This window comes from Catharus ustulatus, chromosome 2 (genome assembly GCF_009819885.2).
Source record: "Catharus ustulatus isolate bCatUst1 chromosome 2, bCatUst1.pri.v2, whole genome shotgun sequence".
Lineage (NCBI taxonomy): Eukaryota > Metazoa > Chordata > Aves > Passeriformes > Turdidae > Catharus > Catharus ustulatus.
Genome location: NC_046222.1, coordinates 92,677,554 through 92,699,666, shown reverse-complemented (window position 1 = coordinate 92,699,666; position 22,113 = coordinate 92,677,554). Strand labels below are relative to the sequence as shown.

Below are 22,113 nucleotides of genomic sequence, written 5' to 3'. Positions count from 1 at the left end.
TTTGTACATTAGTAGTATCCACAAGCACCAGAAAAAGATCTAGGATTTTGTTGAGTCAAGTGCCATAGAAACATGTACTAAAAAGGAAATTCCTGTCCTAAATGAACAGTTCATGGAATAATAGGAAATTGATGTTATTAATGGGTGTTATTCGTCAAGCCTGGTTTGTGGAAAAGCATGTTCTGTAACATGCTCTCTAGCATCCTTTTGGTATGGTTGGTGGAAATTAATATATTCCACATGGCTTGTTGACTGCTTTATCCTGGGAATCAGCCATGTGGTGAGAATCAGCCTTCAGTAGAAGTGGATAGGATGACTTAAATCTTGATTCTGTCATCAAAATAAGGAAAACAAATGAACAAATACAAAACCCACAAGACCAAACTCATCCTCAACAGCAGGAAGGCAGTAGGAGTCAGTAGGTGTTTTTCTGCTTAACAGAAGTCACCATACAGTTACAGACTTGTGAAATGGCTGCTAGCTTTTTCTGTTTCGCTGTTGTTTGTGTAAGAGTGGGAAGCCCTCCAACAGTAGAAATCTCCCAAATGACAGCAGAGCAATTGGTAAGATGGCAGCTGCTTAGCTCTTTTATAGCCATCTGTGTTTAGAAATAGCTTTTAGGAGATGGGAGCGTCTGCCAGAAACAAGACTGTGGGAAAGTGTTATGTTTGCTCTGGTCTGATGTGTGTTTAAAAGGATTGTGGTCATTTAGAAGCATGGTACCTCTATGGTACCAGGTACATTGCCAGTCACTATCCCTCATTTTCTTTTGGCAGTGTTTATACCTTCTTTATTACAGGAAAGTGAATGTTTCTTGTATGGTAGAGACAGAGGCAAAAAAGGTTTGTGGCAGGGAGCTGAGAGGAATTGTTTTGTTTGATACTATTCTCACTGTCATCTTTTTGCATGAGTCTAGCTTTTGTGCAGAGACTTAATAGGACCAGTTAATAACTTGCAGGTGGATATTTGCCCAATAACTGAATATAAGTATACGTCAGCTTTCCCACAGAAGCAGCCAAGTTCATGGGCTTTTCGTGCCTTGAACCTGTTTCTAGTGTAGTTCTGTTTTAGAAATGTATCTTTTTCCTGCTCTGAGAGCTTCTCTGTTTTGACAATGAGGATAAATGAAGTCTGCTTGTCATCCTGATTTGTATGTCCATAATGAAATAAATATTCCTGTTAGGCTTTCAACTGGGAGGATAATCTGATAAAAAGGTGTTAGTGTCATCTCTGACATCTCAAATTACATGCCTGACCAGCCTCTTAAAAGCATTAATTAAAAATAGATTTCCAGGAAATTGAAGAGTAAGATGCCTTGCAGTAAGTAATTCCAAGAAGAAAGAATATTTTACATGAGAAGACCTCAGAAAATACATAAATGTGTATAAAAAGTTTGATAATGTTAATAACCTTATTGTAGTTGAAACTTTAGATATAATTCTATAGTTGTATGTGTGAAAAACATCTCTTTAAAAATTGAGAAGTATTTATGTATTTTGTGTACTGGTGGAAACTCATTTTGTGTTACAGATTCCATGCTTTTGCTGAGAAGAATGACTATAGAGATGCTACTGGACCTGCACTAAAATATGAAGAGGATGGAAAAAGATTAATTGCCCTGAACCCTGGAAAAGTGAAAGGGCGAATGCCACTAGGTAGACAATATAAACCCCAAGATTATACTGATATTATCAGCAAGATGTTAGAATAGAAATGTAGTTTAGGAACTTGATGAGTGTAAAATCAAAATAAACCTGTAGGTGTGGGTGGGGTGAAGACAGGACTGGTCTGGAAATGGAAATTCTCTGGATGGGAAGGAGACGGCATGGAAAAGAGAAAAATGAAGAGAGTTGAGGATGTGCATGTGAGAATGAAAGAAAGAAGAAAGTGAAAAAAAGGGAGATGATAATTTATTTAGGAATATGAAGAATAGCACTTGTGTGCTTATGCCAGTGACCTTGTGGAAATGGCGTATGGAGTCATGATAAAAAGGAAGAGGAATGGTGTGGCAGACCATGTGATACAACAGCCAACATCAGTATAGGCCAAGTTAATGGGTAATATAAGGGGATTAAATCACCATGAGTTTTACTTGCTTGTCCCAAGAATTTGTCACAAAGACAGGCAAAAAGCCTGTAGAGAAGGCAGTGTGAAGTGATGGTGGGAGGATTGATAGAAAAAATAGGAGGAAACAACCAAAATAAACAGTTTTACTGGTGGGTGGAGCTGGGCAGAAAGCTCAGTGTGTTTCATATTAGTCACAGTGCTACTTCCTCTGGGTAAGTGTTCAGTGGAACTGGACTGTGGTTTCAGCCAGGGTGGGGAGGAGAGGGACTTTTGATGTGAAGTGAGGCTTTGTGTGTCAAACCTGATGTCTTTCTCAGCAGGAAAGTAATACAAAATAAATTTTTATTTTAGATGTCAGGAATCATAAGATGTCTTTAGTCTAGTGGCTCAACACACCTATCCCCTACTCTCCCTTTGTGCTGGGGGCAGCAGTGTTACCCCAAAGGTAGAAAAGAGTTAGCTTCTTCTCGCTGTTCGGGAATGTATGGCATGAGGTGGATTTGGTGTCTCATGTAAGGCTGTTTGTCAATCTTGCACTGACTGGCCCATATTTGGGTTGCAATGAAGTTTCTTGCATAGTAACCTATTCTTCACTAGGACCATGATTATAACAGCGCAAGAGAAAGAACTGTTGTGGGGAGCCAGAAATAAAGGAGTGAGGTATCACCTGCTTTTTTGATTGTGAAACAATACTCAAGCCTCACTCATGCAGAGTTTAGAAACCAACAGCAGAGTCTGCTTCAAAACGCTTCATAATTGTTTCATACTAATGCAGAACAGTATAATGATTGCCTTCAGTCTGCTGTGAGTACTTGCTTTCTGTACCACATTTGGGGGTGTGCAAGGGGGGAACTGCTTCCCTCTTCCCCTGGGGCAGTCAGCCTGTTTCAATAGATGAGCCTAGAGTTCCTATATGACTGAAATTACTTCCTCACCACTGTTTCTAAAGCTGAAAGTTGAATAGCTTTAATCGGTCAAAAGGGCAGTAATCCCCTTGAAGTGCATTGTCTGTTGCGTCTTACTGCTATTATGGAGTAGAATTTACACATTAAAAAGGAGCACAATTAGCTTTCTGCATTTACTGGGTATTACAAGCACAGTCGTGACATCACTGGCAGCCAATTGGAGTCTTTCAGTCATATGCAGAATCTTAAGTCCTTTCAGAAAAGAAAACACATTGAAGACATTATTCTGGTCTGTGTCTGATTTCTCTTGGTTCAGAGACTCCTTCAGGGATGTAGTAATAAGGCAATAAAAGTAAAATTGTCAATTACTCACTAATGGGCTCTGAAACTGGTTCTTGGATGTGTGGCATAAACTACACAAGGTAATAAATAGAGAATGAACCAGAGATTTAATTCTTCAAATGTGGTGTTTCTAAAAACTAAGGGGAGGCACAGGAATATTTTGATTATATTCCTTTTTGTACCACAAATGCAAGAGCTGGAAGCTGAAATTCATAACCATGTTATATGGACTGGAAAAGCTGTTTTAATGACATCTGATTGTTTCTGGGAATCCACTGAATATCAGCATTTTGCAAATGTTAGATGTCTTTATGTGCACTCCTTTTCATCTGCTTAACCAAAACAAGTCAGAAGTGAACTATTTAAAATTTTTTGATAAGAGCTCAATTCTCCGCTATTTTGCATCTTGAGCAGACATTTAGAAAGCAAGTGTGAGAAGCTGACAATTCTGAATTTTTTTACACTCATTTTGAGTGGGTGCTCGAGATCAAAACAGGTGTAACTCATAAAAGAATTAGGGTCCTTATGTGGCAGCCTCAGATTTATTTATGGCGGAGAAATGCTTTTACATAAAGCCTAATTTCACCAATGTGATAATATCTCCTCATCCAGCACTAATTTTCCTGTTATCACTTCTGCCTACATTCTTTGTGCAATTTATTCGTCTGCAAAAAGCAGTAGAATTAAGCAGTCTTCTTATGTAGTTAAAATTATAAGTGGAAAGGAGGTGACAAGTAGGAACTTGAAGACATAGAGGGCAAGGAATGGTGGAAGCTCTGGAGAAAAGATATCTTTCTGGAAAAGGGCACATTTGTGTCATCTGCTTGGAGTAACAGGGCAATAAGTGCTACATAGGGCTTGAAAAGCAATGGTGCTTTGAACTAGATCCTGAAATGAATAGAGGGTCCTCCGTGGCTGACATGGAAACAATAAATTTCTGTGTAGTGGTTTCTGTGTGGTGGAATAGATGAGCTGGCATGTGTAAAGAAAATGCAAACGGACTGAAATCAGGATTTTACTGATGTGATAAATCCAAACAGAGAAGTGTTTGACCTCCTTGTGAACAGTATAAGGCTCTGCTCTTAGACATACTTGATTTTTCACATTTAGGGAAATTTGATAGGGAATATTTCAGGTTGTTGGGTGTAAAAAAGGGAAGCATAAGAGCGTCATTCTCCTGTATGACATTGAAGTCAATGAACTCTGCACTGTTTATGTACACTGACATGGGAAAGATTGAACCCCCTCTTTGGAGAGCCAGGATAATGACTGAAGAGTAGCTACTTTACCTAGAAGCTGTAGCAAAGATCATTGCCTCTGTTTTTTTCTTGCATGTGCTTTGTCTAGTCTCAGCAGCCTAACCTTGGCCTGGCAAATCTCTTTGCTAATGTGTAGAGAGTGATGCAGGTAACTGTTCTGTGATACCACATGGGTTACAAAGTTCATTTGCTTTGTCCATTTGCCCAGTGGAAAAGGGGAAGAATTGGGCTGCAGTGAGTTTCAGTGCTGTTTGACCTGGCAGGTATGCAGGTAAAAGCTGTGGACTATCCTCTTATGCTTCTTTGTGCCTTCATTCATCCCCCTCTAAGTGTAGATTTTAAAAATCAATGCATAAGGGTATATTGTTGTGTTCTGCTGCCACGTGGAGGCCGAGAAAGGGACTGACAGTGAAGAAAATCAACTTCCCCATCTTCCCTTGCCAGCAAATTAATTTTCAAATAGATTTTATTTAATTGTATTTGGATTTACTTGCTTTCACAGTTTATTCAGACAAGTAAGAAATGCATCTGTTTTCCATTATTTGCTTTTGTATTGGTATTTGCTTCCTTTTTCAAAGATATTGTAGATATTTTGGATATTTTGTAGGCTTTAAAAAAAATTATACAGGATTTTTTTCACTAGCAATATGGAAATCAAATAGGTTACAGTGACTTGCCAAACAGGATGAGCTTGTTTATGGGGAGGTACATGTGGAAAAATTGCTTCTTTTGAGATTGTCTGCAAGTTAAATAACTGGGAAATGGAAATGAGTTTCCGTGTACACGTGCAAGTGTGGTTGTGTTTTTGCTTAGGTCTACCATCTTGCTTCTCAGTTTGTGGGTGTCAGCAAAATGCTTCTGCCCCTTGCCACAGGCTCTCCCTGTAACCTTCCTCTTCCTCATCCTCTTCCTCTTCTCTAGGGCCTCCCTTCTCCAGAGCAGAAACGCCTTAACCTGCAGGCAGAGCACTCCTGGAACATTTTCCAGGGTGAGGCACTCTGCAGGGTCAGGATGGCTGCAGGGAAAGCCCAGGGAAGCTGGTGGAGCTTGGCGCAGGCTGGACACGTGCAGCAGGGTGTTCAGGCTGGTCCCCCCGTGTGTGACTGCTGGACATCCTCCTGCCATTGCAGTGGGGTGGGTTTTGAGTCAGAACCAGAGGGGTCCCCAGATGTCTGGCTGTTACACTGACACCCAGAGCAGCTGGGAAAGTGCTTCATGATGGGGGGAACCGGGAGAACCCTTACTCTCCCTGGAAAAGTAATTCTTTAAGACAAGATTGTTCCTGGGACTTGGATGCCTGAATGTTACAAGAGACAGTGGCTTGGAGTGGTTGTGAACTGCACCTTCCAGAGGGCTGATTTTCTTTGGTTGGTGGTCCCCAAAAATGAGGTGTGAGCAGAGGGAATTTAAACCAAAGTGAAGTTCATGCTTTCTTGGTCATTTACAAGAGATGTGCTCTGAGGGATGGGCCACATCTGGAAGATACTATGCCTTGCATGTGTATGTAGGTTTTGATTTTGGGGGTTCCGTTTTGAAAGACATGGGTTTTTTGCAACTCCTCCTTAGCTGTAGGGACAGAGGGGCCAAGGTAGAGGTGTAGCTGAGTTTCCTGTATAGAGAGAGATGCTGCTTGCAAGCTTCTCTCCCAGTTGAAATCAGGAAAAATGTTGTTGGAAAAAAAAGTTTTTAAGCAACTGGAATTTCACAATGTGCAGTTCTTGGTGCTTGCAGTTGTCTTGTGTAGCAAGTGGTATCAAACATACTTGTTTTAAAAGGGTATGCAGTTTTACTTTGCTGTGCTACAAGCATAAATGAGGAAAAAAATACCTTCTCATGTAATAACAATTAATTCCATCTACCTTAATGGAGACAGTAACAATAATCCTGTTAAACTGATGAGTTCATAGCATCAATTTAAGGGGGAATGAAGCAACACAATGATATATAATGGTTATTGTTTTAAAGGTAGTTGAAGTATGCATATTTATTTCAATATTTTCAAACATTACATTAAAATATTAATAACATTAAATTTGGATGGCAGTAATTAACAGCTTGTGGAGGATATCCAGATTTAGTTGGAGACAGCACCACTGGAATTGCATTCTAAATAGCCTTAAACTTAGGACTACGTTCATGTGTGGTATGAACGCATGTGATTGCTTTTCTGGGGAGGGATTGCTTATAAAATAAAAGTTGAATTATTTCTGAAATATTTGAAGAGAATATTTTTCTTAACCAGTGTTAACAGACTGAGATTACAGACTGAGGTTTTTTTCCCTCCCTTTTGTGTTTTATGTTGTGGAATGATCTGCCTTACTGAACCTTTTTGTGATTTAGGAAATGTTGATCTTTGTCCTAATGGCTGCAACAGATGTTTTGAAATGCAGGAAGGTCCCAGGAGATGGCAGTGTACAATAACACAATTCAAAATATTTCTTGGAAACTGAAAACATTTCACAATTAAAATTGATTTCTTATTTGTATAACTTTATATTATTTTTTTTTCTTCCAGAAAATTTATCAAAGAACTGGCAGCCTACTTTAATAGACAAGTTCGCATATCTTATCTTTCATACAGTGAACCATCATTGTATATTAGCTGAACCACTGGATAAGATACAGTTTGCCTTGTTCAGCATTTTTATGTGCAATTCATTAATAGATTAGGATGTGTAACACTTTGTAACCTGTATTTGTAGTTAGGATAGCTGATGATTTAGTTTCTTTAAAATTTTTACTGTAACACTGCACATGGTTTCTCTGCATTGTCTTATATTGCAATTTAAACTTTGAGAGTAACCTAATTTAGCACATTTTAAAAAGTGATCCTACTGCTTAGGTATATAAGGTGTCTAAATTTTAGTAGTTTCTTTTATGAAATAAATAAATATATTTGCTATTTTCATCAAGAAAGACATATCTGTTGAAATTAAGAAAACCTTGTCTCTGTTCCAGCTTTGGATTGTTCTATTTTTTTTTTAAATATAGCCTAGCAGTATTTTTTTTTGGTAGCATTTGTTTATGATTGTTTAGAATTGTTGGGGTAAAAATAAATTTATCTTTAGTAAAATTTCATCAGATAGTCATCAGGGAAAGAAGATTTAAATAAAATTAATTATGTACTTTAGGAAATGGAAAGAGTAAAAAATGTCTTCTCTTTAAAATGTCACAACTAAGTTTACTATTTGGACCCAGGTTTTGCAATGAAGTGAAGGGGAAAGCCAGTGAATTCCATTGTGGATTTTCCTTACTATTTTTTGACAGTGCTAAAATATGTTTGCTTCCATTGTGGGAACAATCTGTGGCCAGCTTTGGAGGTTAGTTCCAACACACTGTGCACCCCTCACATTCTGGAGCCAGGTTTGAGCATTTTTTTAAGTCTATCAGAAAACAGCTCTTGTCATTACAATGAGATCTCAAGAAAACAAGGTTATATGGCAAGATCTGGGTATACCAATGACTTTGTTGGGATTGAGGAGTTACAAAAAGTGGAAATTGTATAAAAATGTGGAGTTCTATTTATTATTTCTCTTGCAGTAGCTGGTGTCCGTGAAGATGTATTTTTGATCTGGAAGGAGCTGGAAGAAGCCAGGAGTACAGTGAGACAAGTTCAGAAAATCTTATCAGAATCTGACCAGTCTGCTTCTCTAGATGGTATAATTTCTATTTCTTTCAAGACAACTACCATTATATTAATGATCAACGTATTTTTGTGAACAGATTTGATTGCACATCAGTTTGGGGATGATTTTATCAAAAATGTCTGTATGCAGGGTATAGCACCTATATGTCTATATAGCCCCTGTAATTGTTATCTAAACATAGGATTGCTTCAAACTTTCCAATACAAATCTCCATTTACTATGGCTTAAACTTGCTAAACTTTAACAGCTCAGGCTGAAACACAGCATTTTTAGTTTACCACTGACAAGGTTTGGAATTTACCTAGATTTTAGAATATGGAAATTATTTGGGGGATTTTTTTATCTCTTGCTGTCTGCCTGAACCAGTAAATCATCCATTTTTCCTACACAGCTGGGGAAATACCTCATCCCTCTCCTATCACAGTCTTCTTGGGATAGCCTCCAACCTGGTAGCTAGTTCATTCAACATAAAGGGAAGAAGCACAGGGGTTACATTTTTGTCAAGGGTGGAGGTCTGAAAACAATTGAGAATAAGTACTCTGGAGACAGAAGCATAGCTGGTTTCTGAAGTTCTGTTCTGGAAGGCTTTAACATGGGACAGTGAGAAGCTACTCAGTCCTGCAAAAATGGAGATGCTCTGTGTAAAGCACGTGGAAGAAAGAAAACAACAGTTTTCTTTTCAAAATTGTGTGAGCACATTTGTGACATTTGTTGTTTTAAGCAGCACAAGCAATCATAAAGCAAAGGTTTCCACATGAACAGGCTCTGACTGTGCACCTGCCCTGATGTTGGCTGATCTCTGTGTGTGTAAAGGCAGTAGATGCCTCCATAAGTTTATTTACAAACTCTCAATACTGTGATCATTGTAGCTGCATCTAAACTGAGTAGACATTTGTACCATCTTGGTCCACCAAAATTAAAGTGTTATGGTACCCTGCTATGTGACCCACTGCCTTGTCATTTGATTTAGGTGTGATTTATTGGGATGGTGATGAGTGAGTGGAGAGTCCTGTGTCCTATTATTTTGTCTGTATTATCTGTATACTATACTGGTGTCCAGATATGTGCAGTGCCCTACCTTAAGACAATCCTTAGAAAATGTGTAAAACATTGTAGTTTGCCTTTTACTTTAAATAGCCATCTCTAAAAAGGTTAATGTTAGCCAATGGTCTTGACTGTATTTTCAATTATATCTTCTGTTGTTTCATTTTCTCAGATGATTCTCCTTGAAGTTAGACATCTCATTCAGGAATACTTTCTGGAATTTTGTAATTCAACTACTAAAAAAAATTCTTTTGTATGTTGATCTTCTCAGTATCTATTGTCTTTGCTCCCCGTCTTCTGGTGGGTTTTTTCCCCAGTTATAAAAGAATTTGTTGCAGGGAGTTACCAGATAAGATAAGAAAAAAGCCTTTCAGCCAAAGTGTAGGCTATTAAGAATCACCCAGAAGTATCTATTCACTCCGATGCTGTCAGAGCAAGCAGAACAGGTTTGGAAATTTTGATTCCAGTATCAGTCTGCTTTTGAAAACAACTTATCCAAAATGAACCATGTTTTACAGGAGATGTTTTTTGTTTATTTTCTTTATTAGCGAACAAAGGTGATCATCCATTACCAAAACATATAACTGACAAATATTTGACTTCTGAGAAGTGGTTGCAGAAGTATGGCTTGGAAGCTCAGAAGCTCACGCTGTATGATGCCCTTGCTGATTGTGTTTTTCGCCATGTAGATGAGCTTGTTGACATAAAAATTAAACCAGAGAATGAATGTTCACAAACTGATGTTGTGAGTATTGTTAATTTTCCCTCATGTCCTGTGAGTTGTTTGGTTTTTTTTCTTTTAAAGCTTGAAAACTTGATTGATGGATAAATTAATGATACAGTGTATGGTGTTGTTTTGTAGTTTTTGTTGAAATCAGATTATTAATTAATGAGACATAGAAGAGGAATGTTTCAAAGATCTTTTTGAGAATGATTGCTTTAAGGAATCCTTGCTGGTTCTCATAAAATCTAAGAGGAAGAATCAGGTCCGGCTTAAGCACTGCCTTGGTTTTCTTTGTATTTCTGTGGGGTGGGGCAACAATTTCTTATTATATTTAGAGGATGTGTTAGTCTCAGCTGCTGCAGTGTCTTCCAGTTCCTCAAAAAAATTTAGATTAGTTTGCCTTTTATTTGTTTTTCTCAAGGTTTGCCATTGCACTGTTTGGTAAGCTTCTGTTTTTTGCTAGCTGCAAGAACAAAACCAATTTCTAATTGAATCTTTTTAGGAGCAAATTCTGTGACCACCATATCCCATATTTCTACTCCTGTTCATGTGCAACAAGCATGTACCTTTGAAGTTTGCTCCTCAAATATTAAAGACACTGCAAAATAATATGTTTTCCACATGAATTGTGTTTTTCCGTGTTGTAGGAGACAAAGAGGAAGATAATTCATGCAAGATACTGTGACAAGTTTGTGCATACCCTCTGGAAAGATGGATCTGTAGTCCATGTATATGTTACTACAGAAAAGTATAAGCAGTACAAAGAGAAAATGAGGACAGCTCTCAGACAAGTAGAAGAAAGGTTTGTGTTATTTCACGTAAAATCGGTTTGATCACTTTACATGAGCGTTGAAAAGTTTGACATTTACTGTCATAATAAGTTGAAGTGGTTGGTAAACTGACAGTAGCAGTGCTAAGCCAGAAGTCTATTTTAAATCAGAATCTTATGTGTTGGAGTTCTTAGTAGCCATAGAAGAAAACTGATGAAGGTTTTGAACTTTTGTTCTCCTTCTGAAACACAGGTGTGAAAGTCAGTCTGCACATTTTTGAAATACTGCTAAAAGTGCCAGAAAGTTTTGGGACTGTAAGGTGGCAGACAGCTTCAAGAATCATCAACAAAACATAGTAAACATTCATCCTGCATACCTAGGATCCCTTGTGACACCAAGAAGTACAGCTTGGTCCATGCCTTTACTGATAGTCATTATCTGCCCTTTTCGCAATTTTGTGTTGAAGACAAGTTTGAACAATCTAGATCAGATCAGGGCATGAGCTAAGTGATGCACATGATCAGAAGTTTGCTGCTCAAACTAACTACCTAATTGGCATTTCTGCAGCCATATGGACACTTAAGTTTTGTATGACATCTACAAAATAATAGGCGGTCTAAGGAAAACACATTGTAGAACAGAGAAAATAAATGCTGCCGTCTGGTTTGTATATTAGGACAGTGAGATACCTCACTAAAAAAAGCAGGATGTGAGCTTTCATTTTATTGGTGTATTTTCCTTTTTATTGCTCCTTTCCTATCGAAAATATAATAGCCTGATTATATTTAGCAAGATCAAATAGAATTTTGTTATTCCTTCTAGTTTGTCTTCATCTTACTGTATTTAGGATAACATTTACATACTGTCAAAGGAAAATTTGAGATAAGCAGTTTTGGTGAGTACCGATTTTTGAAATCCAAGTAAAGATTAAGGGCTTTCTGCTTTGAATGTTTCATCTAGATGTTGAAAAGTCTTGGTAGACCTCATCAAACACTTTGGATGAAATAACTAATGACAAAATAGTTATCAGTAGCTACTGTAGGAGTATCCTTACATTTCCATTATGTAATTTTTTCTGAAACCTTTTGTGGATATGAATATTTTTCCCGGGGCCATGATGTTCCATGTGTTAAATGTCTCTGTTTCAGTGTAGATGAGTATTTTGTGACTCAATGGAAATTTGATTTACACTTGTTGCAGCCATTACTGAGGAAATGTTCTTGTGCAGAGCAGTATGTATGCATGTATTTAACTGGCAAGCACACTCCAGTCCTGTTTAAAATATAAATCTAATTCTGTATTTAAGGCTCAAGGTCCACAAACCATTGAAGCATCAGTGTTGTATTAAGACTCTTCAAAGTGCTTAAGTTCTTTGAAGAAGAGGTTCTCAAGTGGTTTCCTAAGAAGGGAGACATAGTAGTATAGGCTTAAATGATTTACTGAGATGAGTCTGGAAAACAGATACAGGGGCCATAGTTGTAGTTCCTTCTACACTGGATTTCCCAGCCCAAACTACCTGCTAACTGACTTCATAAAGGTGCTGTATTGTTTTGTCTTCTTTTTTGTCTGTCTCTAGATTTCTATTGGAATAAAAAACTAAAAATGTTTTGTGATGTTATATAGGGACATCAAGGGCTTCTGACAGTAGTTACTAACAGGTGTTTAGGGAAAGAGAATAAGAAGTACAGTAGTGACAAAAAGATCCTACCTTTCAGATTCTGATACACAGAGTTCCAAAGATGTTACAGAATAGGTTTTGATATTTTTTTTCCTCCCCCAGAATTAAGTGGCTTCAACAAGGAAGCAGAGGGCTTTTCGGGAATGTGTTAGAAGATGATGTCTATATTCTTATTGATACATCCCAGTCTATGAACAACAAGCTTCCACTAGTGAAGGAAAAAATATTTCAGCTAATGCAGGTATGATAAAGGGAGGACTCTAAAGGCTGAGGAGCATTTTAGAGTAAATTGATCTTTTCAGGATGGTTGTTACTGTACTTTTTGTTAATTTTAAAAAAAAGTTTTTTAAAAACAGCAGCTTCATCAACGTATTTAGATTTTTCTTCACGTGCTCATTTTTTAGTTAAGAATTTATATTTCCCCTCATTTTTACATCTATTTGAAAAAAAAACTAGAGAAAATATTAAAAATTAAAAGGGCTTAAGTAGTTCTTTCCCTCAAGCCACCTGCGTTCTAAAAGAAAGAAAAACAAGCAAAAAAACCAACAAAAAGCCCCCAAACTTAAAAAAAACCCTATGCAATGAAACACCTTTTGTCATTTTCATTTGTGCTTTTAAGCAGTGTCATTTCACTGGCTTGTTGTGATTTGTAATGTATGTTCTAGATTCACCTTCATACTTCTGCAATAGAAGGTGTAGAACATTTTGAACTTTCTTGCATCTTACAGTGACTCAGAATTTTGCAAAGGGACTGGCAAAGTGCAGGAGTACCTCAAAAGCTGTGAGTACTGGGAGACACACCTAAGACAGGATTAGTCTTGTCTGGTTTTAGAAGTCTACAATGATGTCACCTAAGCTTACATTAATATTTCAGAGATATGATTAATCTTAAATTTCTTTAGTCGTAAAAGAAATAACTGAAATGAAAATTCAGTCTGGCATTGATAGCAATCATTGGTAGGACTAAAAAAATTAAAACTATGACAGAGAAGTTTTTGAGCTAAGTTTTCAAGTCATAGGACATAGTTTCTTGTGGTCCTTTAAGCAGGTCATTACTAGAAATATATTAGATACTGTGACAGAAGGTTTCACAGGAAGCTGCACAAAAATTGTGATGAATGGGAGGCAAAGACTTCAGGCTCTGAAAGATTGTACTCACTTACACAAATCTTCCTTGTCTTATAAGTTCTGTCCAAAAGCAGATTAATCAAATTCTTGATTTTCTCCTGATGTCCTAGTTCCCCTTGCCAGAACTCTTTATATGATTCTTGTTCTCCTCCTCTAAGTGATATCTTTCTTTCTGATTTCAATTTCCTCTGATAAGCGGTGATAATCCCTTTCTTACACCACTGGTCATATCTGGTTTCACTCTCTTTCATGTCCTCCTTCACATTTGCTATTTAAATTGTTTGAGAAATATGAATATATGGAGATTTAATTTTGGGAATTTCAGACTATCTTAATACTTGGAAGCAATAATTGTCTCTGGTTTTGTATGTCTCTCTGAGTGCCATAGATTTTATTATATAATAGTTATAGTGTTATATAAGTATATAACACTTATATAAGTGTTATAATAATTTATTGTAATCATATAATTAACTATATAATAATTAAAATAATTTATATTACTCAGTATTTCAGGAAACAAGTATTCTTTCTTTTAATAGTAGGTAAAATTCAGATGCTGTCTCTTGCAGGAACAACTGAGGCACAAGAAGAGATTTAACTTTGTGAAATTTAGTGCCCAAGCAGTGGCATGGCAAGAGAAACTTGCTGAAGTTAATGAGGAAAATTTGCAAGATGCTTGGCTTTGGATAAAAGGGCTTGAGGTAATATGGCAGCAAATTATTACAAAGGGTGTTTGTTCAAAGTTGTGTATGTTCCTCCACTTTCTATATAGCTAGGATGGTTTTGCATAGACTAAGTATTTGACTTGAGTAAACTGACAATATAGCTGATGGAAAAATTAAGCAGATCTGAATACAATGTGTTTGGCAGGTGTAAAAATCCTTTAACAATGGACCCATTTATACAATCATATTAATTCAATTTGCAGCCTGCTATGTTTAGTAGCCACAATGCGAGCATTGGCCAATTTGAATTCCGTAGGAATCGTGCTGTTGCTCAGACACTGTGTTTAAATTTTTCATTCTTGCTGCAGGGCTGTTGCATAGATGAGAGGTGTTGCTGGCTGTCTTACAGCTCAGGCCTTGTACAGGAGACCAGTGCCAGAAAACTGGAGAAGCATTTCTAGTCCCTTTTGATGGATAGAAAGCTAACTTTAGGTGCCATAGAAACATGAGAACAAACATACCTGAGAACGAACATGTGACTGCTTGTAGTCAGTCACAGCCATCCACCAAATTGTAACTATCAGCTTTGGGACCACTTAATCTCTTAAATGTGGGCAGCAATGTTATGAACACAAGACTAAAAATCACTTATGCAAAGGTATAGCTATATCCCACATTGTATTTTCTAGCACAAGCCCCCATGTTCATATAATAAAACTCCTCAGCATTATGATAGCTCTTCCTCAAATTTAATCCAAAATTCCTGGGGATGAGGGAATTGGGTAAGCTACGTAATACCTTTGCGACTACAAAGCAAGATCAATAACTTGGTATTCTCAGAAAACACGAACAGACCAATACACAGAGAAGAAGTATTAGTGTGGCCTCTCTGAGTATCTGAACACTTGTAACTGAGATTATTTAGCATTATTTTGCTGCCCTCCTTGAGGCTTGAAAACTTGTCTCTGTTTAAGTAATGTATGTTGTACAGCATCATGCAAGTTCAATAATACTTTGAACTACCATATTTTGATACCATCTGGTATATGCATTGGTGAATGGCCTTTTCAATCACTCATGAAAGTGTGAATTTTTTGTTATAAATTTCATTCTAAGTTCAGATCTAGATAGCTAGAATGGAATAGGAAGGCACAAGAACAGTCTACTTTATTTCAGGGATGATATCTGCTGCTGACCTTGTAGCCTCTTTTAAGCATTGCTCGCATAAGTCTGAGATCAAAAAACTGGCTTTACACTGAAGCTGAAATGAATAGAGGGTTACTCTGGGATATTATTCAGAGTAGATCCTTTGATCCCATTTTATGCTCTTTGGTCCCAAGATTATGAATAAGGAAGTTGAACTATAAACAGTAACTAACTGCTCCTTAAAAATCCTTTAGATGTGATAGCATTTAAAATTTTAGTGCTAGTACTGTCATATAGTTGAAATATGCCATTGTTGTTTAAACACTGATAAAACTGGTGTTCATTTGTAACAGCAGCAATTGAGAAACCTAAAATGAACAACTTTTGCCATAAGGTACAGGGTTATTTCCTGCAAATCATCTGCATCTACCCTATGTTCCCATGATGTGAAAAGACGTGAAAAAAGCTGTTTTGTTTTAAATCAGTTTGGCCAATTTATACATGACAATGAGCAATGTGTCTAAAACTTTTTAATTACTAAAACATCAGGAGTATTAGATAAATTTAATAGCTTAGGCCGGTTGTTTCTTATGAGTGGGTATTGGTAAGGATTGTTTGTGAGTTAGAAGATAAGATAATTAAGTAGATGAACTATCACGTTGCCTGGCCCTTCCACTCTTATGTAGCCATACAGAATAATTATCAGAATATACCTTCTCTTCCATTTCACCTGATTTCCTTTGCCCTTCTTAATAGAATGGATTGCTGGTGGGAAGGACTGGAAGAAATTTTAACATCTCATAGGACTGAAGAAATAATGTTATCTCTTAGCATGTTTTTGCATGTATGGGTCAATGTTGGATATTTACATTTATCTTTTATATAAATTTATATGCATTATATACCTGGATCCTGAATCTCTTCTTACACCACTACAATTTTCACTGCCCTCCAGAGCAGTACTCAGGTGTTATACAAGCATAAAAACACGACTCCTATATTTTTTGAGGTTTTGCTTTGGTTCCATTAAAAAACTAAGACTTGATGAAATAGTTTTCCATACTGGTAAACCTTACGTGTACCTTTAATTTGGAAGGTCTTGTACACAATGTTTAAAAGCTGGACACTTGAAGACATAAAATGTAGGTCTTAGGTTCCTAAGTGCATTCCATGAAATGCGTTTCATTTAATTTAGTGTAAAAAGAAGAAAGATTATGATCACTAAGTATGTGAATGACATAGGAAAAGTGCTAGTATTATTCCAATGGAAATTTTTAGTGAGCACAGCAGTAGTTTTCTGGGCATATTTTGTTGTTATAGCTAACTTTTTGGTTATAAAATACAAATGATGCTTACATTAATGTGTGAAGGGGGTAGATGGGAGAAACTCTGGAAAAATAAGTTTGGAAAACCGACAACTCCTTTGCCAGTTTTGGAGAAATGAAATGACACAACTCTTTTGAGCAACTTTTGAACTGTTTGGTTAAGTAAAATATGTGTTTCAAGGGAGTGTGATGAGTTAGCAAGCTGGAGCATCAGTGGTAAAAATGACAAGAATGCATCTTTTGTCTTACATCTTCCTATCTGTTTATAGTCTTTCAGTGATTGTTTTTTCTTTTACAACTCAGATTACTGTTGCCAGCATTTTGCTTCTGTGTGTTTGCATAAGCACTGAATACCAATCTGATACCAGTTTATGTTACTTCGACACTTACTTAGCTTTTGTTAGCTACATAAAATAAATGTTTTCACCATTTTTAGTCATTTTGGTTCTGTATTATCCCTTGAATCAGTACACTGTCATTATGAATTTAAGAACAGAGACAAAGAACTGTTAGCATTTATAGCTGTTTCTTTGCCTTTTGCTCTTTGGTTTCTTAGGCTGGAAGTTCCACAAATACACTCAAAGCTCTCCAGATTGCTCTTGCTGATACTGACAATCAGGCTATTTATCTCTTGACTGATGGGAGACCTGACCAGGTATTTCAGAATAAGAAAACAGAAAATGCAGAAAAGAGGTGTCAGCAGTTGGAATTATGAGATGACTGTCATGCCTGCGGTGCTGAATCTTGTGGAGTCTCTTGGATATTTATTGGCATTTTTTCACAGTTTTTCTTGCTAAGAATATAAATTAATATTTTACCAAATAATAATTTGGCTTCATGTACACTTACTAATATTCATATTTTAAATATTTTAAATTTCAAAATTAGTAAGTAATTTCTTTTTACCTTGTTAATGTCTTTTATACTTTTTTAACAGTTAAAGAAAGGAAATGGCTGATACTGCCTTTAGCTATTAAAGTTTAAACAACACAACAATTATATTGCAAACACTGCTTAATTTGTCAAGATTTTTGAGTATTTTGAAAAACTGAAATGTTACCAGAATTTAGAGAACTGAATCAATATTTTTTTTTCTACCAGATCCTTCATCATTTTTGGAGATGATAGATCTACATTTTCACCTAAATTTTATTTCTTTATGGTAGGAGGAAACTAGCTTTCCTGTTTTCTCAAGCTCTAGTTTCTTTCCTGGTATTGAATCAACCTTTCTTTAAACTAATTTAGTTTCTTAAAAAGATCCACACTTGTATACTTCCAAAAATATTTTTGCAGACATCCTGTGAAACTAAACACTAATGTAGTAGTTTAATTTCCTAAACATAAGTACAGTAATTTCATGATTTCAAGCCGCACTGAGTATAAGCCGCACTTCCGTGGTGTCGGTAACATTTCGTTTTTCCTCCATAAATAAACTGCACCGGGCTGTAAGCCGCACTTTCATTCGCAGCAAGGATCCGCGTGCAACTTTCACAAAGTTACCATTTAGTAACAGAATCGTGGGATTGCGGGGTTTACTGGCTCGGATCAGGGCCGTGCAGGCTTGGCTCAGCCCCACTTTTCCCCTGCAGGGACCGGGCAAGCTCGGATCAGGGCCCCGCTTTTCCCCTGCAGGGGCCGGGTCAGCTCGGATGGGCTCCGCTTTTCCCCTGCAGGGGCTGTGCAGACTCGGATTGGCCCCGCTTTTCCTCTGCCGCGGCCGTGAGGGCTTGGATCGGTCCCACTTTTCCTCTGCCAGGACCATGAGGGCTTGGATTGGCTCAGGGCCATGCGGGCTCGTACTTCCGGGTTAGTAAATTTCTGAACCTCATCAACATATTAGCTGCACCTGATTATACGCTGCTCTTCGGGTTCAGACCAAAATTTTGGTCAAAATGGTGCGGCTTGTAATAATGAAATTACTGTAATTTCCTTTAAAACTTCAGAAACAAAGAGTACTGATTATATTACAATTTACATCATGTGCCTTAATGCATTTATCAGTCTTTCAAAATCAGTTTTAATTAGCTCATTTAGCTGATTTCTAATTGAAATAGCAATCTGTGTAAAGTGGATGCTTTTAACTGATCTATATCCATCTCTGAGCAACAGAATGAGTGATTAAATTTTTACAAGTTCTCCATGTTTTGATAAATATGTTTCTAGATGCCACATTTTTAACATAAGAAGTTTTTTTGATTTTCAGCCCCCTCAGATAATTTTGGCTGAAATCCAACTTCACTGTAAAATTCCCATCCATACTGTATCCTTCAACTGTGATGATATAGAAGCCAATAAATTTTTGTATGAACTATCTACTAAAACAGAGGGACGGTTTCATTATTACAACGTTTGTTGGAGTGATCCTGATACTACAGAGTTTATTGTTGTAAGTATCTGAAAATAAATATATTTGCTGCTTCATGCTACTTTGAAGAGCCATATGACTTGCATTATTGTGATTTCATATTACAATAGATTACTAAAAACGAGAGGGTTAATCCTAGTCAGATTTGATGTGATATGAAAGCGATAATATGATTATTTTGCTTGTGAATTTTTTCTAGACCACGAAAAAAAGCCTGCTAGATATAATGCAAAGTATATTTGTAGTGCCATTGTTGCAAAACACATTCTCCTTCTCCTGATGCCCTCCCACTTGAAAAGTAAAACCTAAAAAGTACATATAGACCAAATCAGCTCTGGAAGAAACACATAATCTCTGCTGTTTCAGAAATTAGTTACTGTTTAAAGTTAAAATATAGTTTGTAATAAATAAGAGAATGCAGAGCTGAATTTGAATGATAATGATTCTATGGATTTCATCAGAAGTTTGTTCTGCAGTAGCTGCTTGGGAGAGATCTATAAGGAGTAAAATGTCTAGAATAGCAGTATTCTATCAAGTGTGATTATGCAGCTCAACAATCTCCAACAGGAAATTTCTGAATAGACAGAAACACCCATTTGAAATGTATCCTTGCTTTTAATTAAAATTACCACTCAGTGAATTGGTTGCATAGATTTCAGAAATGGTGGTAGTTGAACCATGAGTACAAGACAGTACTGGGAAATTTGAACTTTACAGACACCAATTAGAAGGAAGATGCGAAAATAATCCAGCTCTTGAAAAATGTCATAGTTCTGGGGAATTTCAGTGATTCTGCTGGTGTGGACTGTGTGACACTGCTCATGTTGGGAAAATGAGGGCCAGAGTCTGTGTTGTACATCTCCAGACTTGGAGATGGGAGCCTGTGACCCTGTGGGAGCTGTAGAGGGAACATTGTTGGAATTTCCTTCCAGTTTCCTCCTCTATCCTACATGATTCCTAGTCAATTCCAGTGTTTGCTTGAAGAGTATGTTTTTTGTTTCCCTGGGCCTGGGATAGTACGTGATACAGTTGAGATCTGTAGAATGACAGGCTGTCCCTTTTAATTACATACCTTGTATTGTATTTTATTAATTTCCTTACTTTTTTCCTTACTAGCTTGAAATGAGCGAAGGTAGTGGCCTTATTACCTTATTCAGAAATACAGGTGTTCATATCTCAAGGGGTAACAGGCTAGTTAGGGAATGCTTGCCATTTTCCAGAATAATCTGAAAGGCTATAATGCCAAGCACAAGAGCCTACATGGAAAAGTATACAAAATTTGGAAGCTGTCCCAAGTCAGTTCCTATCAGAACGATCATTATTTCAGTTCAGAAATGAAACATAATTTGGAGTAACTGTACTAAAACATTTGATTTTCTTTTTGTTAGAATAAAGACATGCATCTTTTGAAAAGAGAAATTGATCAAGGAGAGAAAGATCTAGAGAAGGTGAAGACCTTTCATGAGAAAAGTCTGATGATGAACTCTTATAATAAAGAAAATTATCCAGAGAATAAGTATGTCCTCATTCTGTTATTATGTTAATAATAGGTGGGAACTATCTCTTACATTTCTCCTTCTTAAAAGAAGGGTTGTTGCTTTCTTACTCTCAAGGTTTTTTAAACAGACAAGGTAATGGAAAAGAAAAATCTAGAAAAATTTAGTAATACTGTGATGCCTGAAACAAAATTATCTCAAATATACCAATAGTCTCAACATATTATGAATAATTAAAGCAAGGAGGGGAAATTTTTTTTTTGCCTCCAACACATGAAAAAATTGGTCCCTCTGACCTAGAGAATTCATGAAAAATTACGGTCATCTAAGTAGAGCTGGCTTGATACTTCCTGACTAAATGGCCACTCATTGGTATATGCTGTTTGAAACATAAATTATGTAAAAATATATTTGTGTATTTATTTGTGCAATAATAGTAAAAAACATTTTAAAAATGCATTAAAAGGAATCAGATTTTTAAGACAGAAATCAATTTAATACAGTAAAGAAATGAAAATAAAGTAAAAGTTATTAAAATTGGACAGTGATGTGTTATGATTTCATGTGTGAAAGGGCAGGTAGGATGTCCAGTATGAAAAGTTTTTAAGTGTTTATTTCAGAATTTGCATATTTTATTTTTTATTAATGCTGGGACATAGATATATATGTGTGTGTGTGTATATGTGCATATATAGGTATGTAGCAGATATTTTCATTGTTGATGGTAGCTACTTAGCCCTGGGATTTGAAATAGCTATTACAGAACATTCTTTTTTATTAAAAGTATATGAGGGTGTTACCTTAAAAGTAATGAACATCTTTTAAATAAAGTAAGAAAGTACATTTAAATAATTAAAAAACCTAAGAATATTTTAACCTTCTTTGAACTCTCCTTTGAAATGCATATTGGTATAACAAAAAATATTTTCCACTGTTGGAAGCATTTGAAATCAGTGTTTAAATTGCCAGAAAACTTCAGCTTAGCATTTTTTAAACTGGTGTTATATGTTGCAGTAATTTCTTCTTGTCACTTACAAACAGTAATCACAAGCAGACACACTGTGTCCCTGTAACCAAACACATTTAAGAGCTGAGTAATTCTCTTAGGAGTACTCCATGCTGTACTTCAGAAGAACCATCAGTGCCATCACATGAGCAAACTGGGCAAAGCACTGCTGCCAGTCCAGCCCGAAGAAAGAAAGCATTATATGCAGGTAAGACTCAAATGAGCTGTAATTGGCAGCAGAATTCATTCATTACCTTGAAATGATTCTTTTGCAAATAGCAAAAAATCATCCCTCGTTTTGGGAACAAATTAAGTGTTTGCTGACTTAAGTAATCATCATTTTGAAAATCTAAACTTTTCATCTCTGCTTTTCAGCCATCCTACTCATTTGGCCCAACCAGACAAACGTCTGCTCATTTGTGCTTTGTCACAGGCCCTGCCATGAAAAAGTAGTATTTTAGCAGAATGTTATGAAAGCTCTGTAAACAGTTTTTTAACAGTAGATATTAAACCATAATCTCTTTTTATTCTAAGTAAGTACAT

At 36.5% G+C, this 22,113-nt stretch overlaps 1 protein-coding gene across 1 annotated transcript in view; it reads left to right on the top strand.

The window, feature by feature from the left end:
• Positions 1–22,113, top strand: part of VWA3B (von Willebrand factor A domain containing 3B) — a 64,302-nt gene that overhangs the window by 17,067 nt on the left and 25,122 nt on the right. Inside the window, exons 8-17 of the mRNA XM_033052477.1 lie at positions 1,531–1,655; positions 8,114–8,230; positions 9,813–10,009; positions 10,636–10,790; positions 12,539–12,677; positions 14,137–14,268; positions 17,260–17,358; positions 18,907–19,089; positions 20,457–20,584; positions 21,672–21,778. Of these exons, the coding sequence (XP_032908368.1) occupies positions 1,531–1,655; positions 8,114–8,230; positions 9,813–10,009; positions 10,636–10,790; positions 12,539–12,677; positions 14,137–14,268; positions 17,260–17,358; positions 18,907–19,089; positions 20,457–20,584; positions 21,672–21,778 (1,382 nt within the window). The remainder of the gene's footprint in view (positions 1–1,530; positions 1,656–8,113; positions 8,231–9,812; positions 10,010–10,635; positions 10,791–12,538; positions 12,678–14,136; positions 14,269–17,259; positions 17,359–18,906; positions 19,090–20,456; positions 20,585–21,671; positions 21,779–22,113) is intronic.